We start from the raw sequence: 5,062 nt of genomic DNA, 5'->3' as shown, positions 1-5,062 counted from the left end.
ATCACATATACAGATATCAGCCTTATATTTTTCATAAATTAAAGTTGACACCATTCCAATAAACTTGTCAACAAATGAACTATTTCCATCTCACATTCTAGATGACATAATATTTTCTATTAAGTAATATGGACACATAGTTTGAACTAGACGCACCCTTATTTCTTTCCAATTTGATGATGAGAAAAAACTCATATCTATTATTAGTGTCTTCCGGGTAAAATTATTATCATACAAGAAAAATAAACCACACACTACATTAAAAAGACCTGGTGTGATAGACTCAATCTATAAAGTGACAAAATTCATATACTCTGGCACCTTTTTCCTTTTTAGAGCAGCCACACCCTTATTGTTATTATTATGCCAATTGGTTATATATTTATATATATGTGTGTGTGTGGGAGGGGAATATTGAAACATAAAAAATTAAAAACAACTGAGTTCGTAATTTAGGCTAAGTAAAAGTTTCAAATCTCATATTAATATGTTCATAAAAAGGCATGGGTATAATATTTAGGAAAAAAGTATTAATTAAATTACTAAACTCAAAAGAGTCATTAAATTGCTTTTGTGCAATTAAGTTACTAAATCTGTAATATATATATATATTTTTTGAAACCGCTAAATCTGTAATATCAAACCATTAAACAAAATATGTGTAACTGAAACATTATACTTTAATCTTTCCTCCAACTAGTATGGGCGAAGAATTAACAACTCTTTAGTATACATCATGCATTGATAAAAGAATTGCACAAAAAATATATTGTTTTTTTTATAAAAAAAAAATAACTACTGAATAAATAAATAAATACGAAGTAATAAATAAAGAGTATAGAATCTAACATGACCAAGACTATACAAAGGAAGTAGCTAGAATGAAGAGGTCATCATAACCTTAAACTCATAGAAACAGAGGAGCCCGTCCCCATTGAGATCGTAACAAGCAATCATGTTCTTGCATTCACGAATGGACCTCTCCTCCCCCAATTTCCCCAGCATTCTCTGCAAACTCTCGGCCGTTATGCCACCGCGCCCCTCCATCTCGTACATCCTAAACGCCTCCTTCAACTCCCTATCCTTCTCTTCCTCGCTCCCTTCCTCCACAATCCTCACAAATTCCTCGAAGCTCACCCCTTCTTCGCCCCACCCCTCCGTTTCCTCTTCCTCTAAACACACAGCGCCGCCCATTCGCTGCTGGAGCTCCGCCGCCGACACCTTCCCGTCGCCGTTCTCGTCAAAGTAGTCGAACACACGCTGGTACTGCCGGTACTTCTCATCCATCATATATATCCCGCCGGTCGATCGTCGAAATTACGTGATAGAGATTATGAAGAAAGTAGGAATTGTTGTTGAGGGGATTTATAGGAATGCAATTGGGAGAAGAAAAGGAATACAATCGGGAAACCGAATATTTAAGGGAGACGTTACGAGAAAGATAAGATATACGAAACGGAATATAATTTTAAATTTTTAATTAATTTTGCGCGTGAAACTGGAAAAGGGAAGTTTGAAACTTTGAATTCCCCTGAGAAGCGAAACAGATACTGCTTTTACATGGAAACAACGATGTAAATTCAATGGAAATTATTATATGCACTCTCAATTTTTGATTTAGATAATTTTCTTAGATCTACATGATAAAAATAACTTATCATTATTTGCCACCTCAAAAAGTAAATATGAGAAAGTAGAATTCAGTCCTTATCAATTTAGATACACTCTTATTATTATTATTATTATTTTAATAATTATATATATATATATATATATATATATATATATATTATTATATATGTATATTGAAATTTAACAATTTAGATACACTATTGTTTAGATACCAAGTAAGGGGGGGGTATGCTCCCGCAGGAGTGGAGTATGCCTTTAGTAAAGGTTTATAAAGTTTTAGTCTGTCTCTGGTCCACTGGAATAATTCCAGTGTCTCCTATCCCAATCATCAGTCTCATGATGATTATTATAAGTGGGAAAGTTGAAAATTTGGAGTTTGTTACCAAGGTGGTAAGTGGCGTTTACCTCAAAAGGTCTAAGGAAACCTCTGAAGTCTGATATGTGATTTGAAGTAATTACAAAGTGGGATAATTCTTTGAGTTTAAGTTCTAGTTCGTGTTTTTCAAAAAGTTGACCAGTAGATTCTGTAATTGAATCTAGACATAAGGTTTCTTGGAAGGTTTGAAATTCTAACTTTGAAAGTATAGTATTTGAGATTTCTGTAGGGAAAGTTTTGTCTAATCCTTGTTTAATTAAGTTATGATTTGGTACAGTGATGTTGTAGTCAAAGTAGAGTCGAAGAAGACAAAGTTCTTGGCAGTACTCTCCTGATCCTTCTCTTGTAGGAGTTGACAAGTCTTGGATTGGAGTGAGTGACTTCAAATGGAAAAAAGTATCTTGATCCGATGCTTGGATCACAGTAGATTTTCCCTTGGGAATCTTCTCTAAGTATGTTTTTGTTGGCAAATCTGTATTTTGTCCAGTTGAAGTTTTCAGCAAGTATCTTGGCTCTGGCCTGGTCAAGTTGTATTTCCATTGTTTCTTCCAGTTTCAAGGCCTTGGGATGTTGGTGTTCTGGTTCAAAGTCCTTGTATTCATCATCCACCTTATGGAAGTTCACTTCTAGTAAATGATATGCAGGTTTATTTTCTTTGAAGTCTGGGTAAAGGGAAGTGAAATCCAATCTGAATTTTTTGGGAAATTCAGGGATAATAGTTTCAAAAGTTTCTGCCAGCATTTCTGGAAGTATTCCAGAAAATTCATGGAGTGGAGAGATATTAGCTGACTTAACCAACCCATGTTTTAAAAGTGTAGAAAAGTTGACTGGATAATCCTGAAATTTAAAAGGTTTAAACCCAGGAATAAGAAGTCTAGCTCTTCTAATGGCAAATTCAAGTTTACAAAGGCATTCGAAATCATCAGATTGTTGGTTTTCTGGACAATCTGGAAAAAGTAAAGAACAAGTTTTATAAAGGTTATAATTGAAATCCCAAGAAATTGAGATTCCAGGAGTTGAAATGCCAGAGTTGGCAATTTGAGCCAGGCATTCTTGGAGTAAAGCAAAAGTTTTTAAAGAACATTCTCCAGGAGAGGCTGGAGTTTTGGTTAGTGAAGGGGAAGTGATAGTTTTGAGGGAAACGGCTGGAGTTGGGATCTTTCCAAGTGAAGGAATCTCCTTTTCCTTAAGTTTCAAGGAAGTTTTCATCACTTCTGAGAAAGTGTTCTCAAGTTTCTTTCTGGGAGTTTGAGGTTCAAACCTCTGAAGTTTCATTGAGCTAGAAGCTCCAGTTTCTAAAGTTTTCAGAAGTTCTTGATCAGAGAACTGATCCAAGTGTTTTAGGTATTCTTTATACCTAAGTGTCTGTTCAGAAATAACAAAATCATTTCCGAACTTCTGAGTTAAAGCAGAAGTAGCATCCTCAATACTGTAATATCCTTTGTACAAAGGAGTTCCAGATTTTGGATCTTTCTTAAATTCCTCAAGTTCAGTGATCATCTCTTCCCAAGTCAAGTATAAACCAGCATTCCTGCCAGTATAAAGTGCATAACAAGTAAATGGTTTCTTGGTCTTATGCCTTCCAGAGACCAAAAGTTGGATTAAGTAGTTTACGCAAGTGGCCTTCCTTCCGGAGGATTGGGCTATAGTTGACAAGCTCCAAATATTGTCAACCAAGCATTGCTCTTCTTCAGTAAGTTTCTCACGAAGTGGAGTTTTGAACTGATTCCTTTCAGGAATAACAGCAAGTTCATACCTGTCTACCTTGAAAGTTTTCTCCATAGTAAAGTCTAGAAAAGTTCTGCAAAACTTTAGACAAATTGTTAAAAATGATTTATGGAGGATCATACAGTTTATAGTCTAGAATGTTTCTGGAAAGGATATCAGCAAGTCTATTATCTTTTCCTTTAGTATGTTCCCATTTAATATGGAAACCTCTAGTTAGCACAAATTCTCTGAATTTGAGCCATCTGTTTGCAGTAAGTTTCCTTTCATTTTTAGTGTCTGCAAATTTTACTATGGACTCGCAATCTGTCCTTATAGTAAAAAATTTTCTTGAAAGTATAAAAAGTGCAAATTTTTCCAGGACATAAATAATAGCAAGTAATTCATAATCCATAGAAGTTAAGTATCCTTTTTCCTTAAATACACCAGAAGTGTATCTACAGAGTTTTTCAGTAGATTTAGGAGAATATTCAGTTGGTTTCTTAATAAGTATTCCTCCCCATCCATCTTTACTTCCATCAGTTTGTACTATTAAGTAGTCTGAATCTAATGGCAAAGCCATGGGTTCAAGTTGTTGGATTTTTTCTTTTATTTGTTGAACAATTTTAATGTCTTGGTCATTAAAGTTTCTATATCCTTTGGTTTGTGATTTATTGTAAAGTGGTGTAGTGAGTTTTGCAAGATCTTTAAAATAAGGTCTAGTGTAATTTACTAATCCTAGAAAGGATTGTAATTGTTTTAAGTTTTCAAGTTTATCTGGGAATTCAAGTATTTTCCTAGAAATATGTGGTTGTAGTTTAATAGTGCCTTCTCCTATCTCAGCTCCTAAAAAAGAAATATGGTTTTTGCAAAGTTCCATTTTCTTTTTCGAAACAATAAGTCCATATTTTTCAAAAATAGTAAAGATAGTGTAAAGATGAGCTCTATGCTCTTCTTTAGTTTTTGAAAAAACAAGTATATCGTCTATATAGAAACAAGTACATTGGACAGAAATAAGTATTTTCTTGGTGGTCCAAACAAAAATTGACAAAATATAGAATTTTGATTTTTTTTTTAAAAACAAAAATACTTTTCCAGATGTGTTTTAGTAATAGAAAATAAAATTGTTTGAAATGTACTTAGAGAAATAATTTTGCTTTTTTTTTTTCAAGTTTAAATCAGTCCATTTTTGTCAAAAACCCACAACTTTACTCGCTCCTTACGTTTTTTTTTTTTAATTAAATTTTCTCCCCCAATGTCAAATCTGTATTTAATGTGCATTTAATTTTCCAGGCCCGTCAAGATCTCACTTTGAAGGAAAAATAGCAATGCTCATACTTTTTGCATGGG

The 5,062-nt window shown here is 33.7% G+C and overlaps 1 protein-coding gene across 1 annotated transcript; it reads right to left on the bottom strand.

Annotated features, from left to right (window-relative positions):
* Positions 1–658: 658 nt before the first annotated feature.
* Positions 659–1,472, bottom strand: LOC116023086 (putative calcium-binding protein CML19). The gene has a single exon (XM_031264052.1). It carries the CDS (start codon positions 1,288–1,290, stop codon positions 877–879), a length of 414 nt encoding a protein of 137 aa, XP_031119912.1. The 5' UTR covers positions 1,291–1,472; the 3' UTR covers positions 659–876.
* Between the last annotated feature and the right edge of the window lie 3,590 nt (positions 1,473–5,062).

This window comes from Ipomoea triloba, chromosome 6 (assembly GCF_003576645.1).
Source record: "Ipomoea triloba cultivar NCNSP0323 chromosome 6, ASM357664v1".
Classification (NCBI taxonomy): Eukaryota; Viridiplantae; Streptophyta; class Magnoliopsida; order Solanales; family Convolvulaceae; genus Ipomoea; species Ipomoea triloba.
Note: the sequence above shows the minus strand (reverse complement) of the source record. Positions and strands in the feature narration are given on the sequence as shown.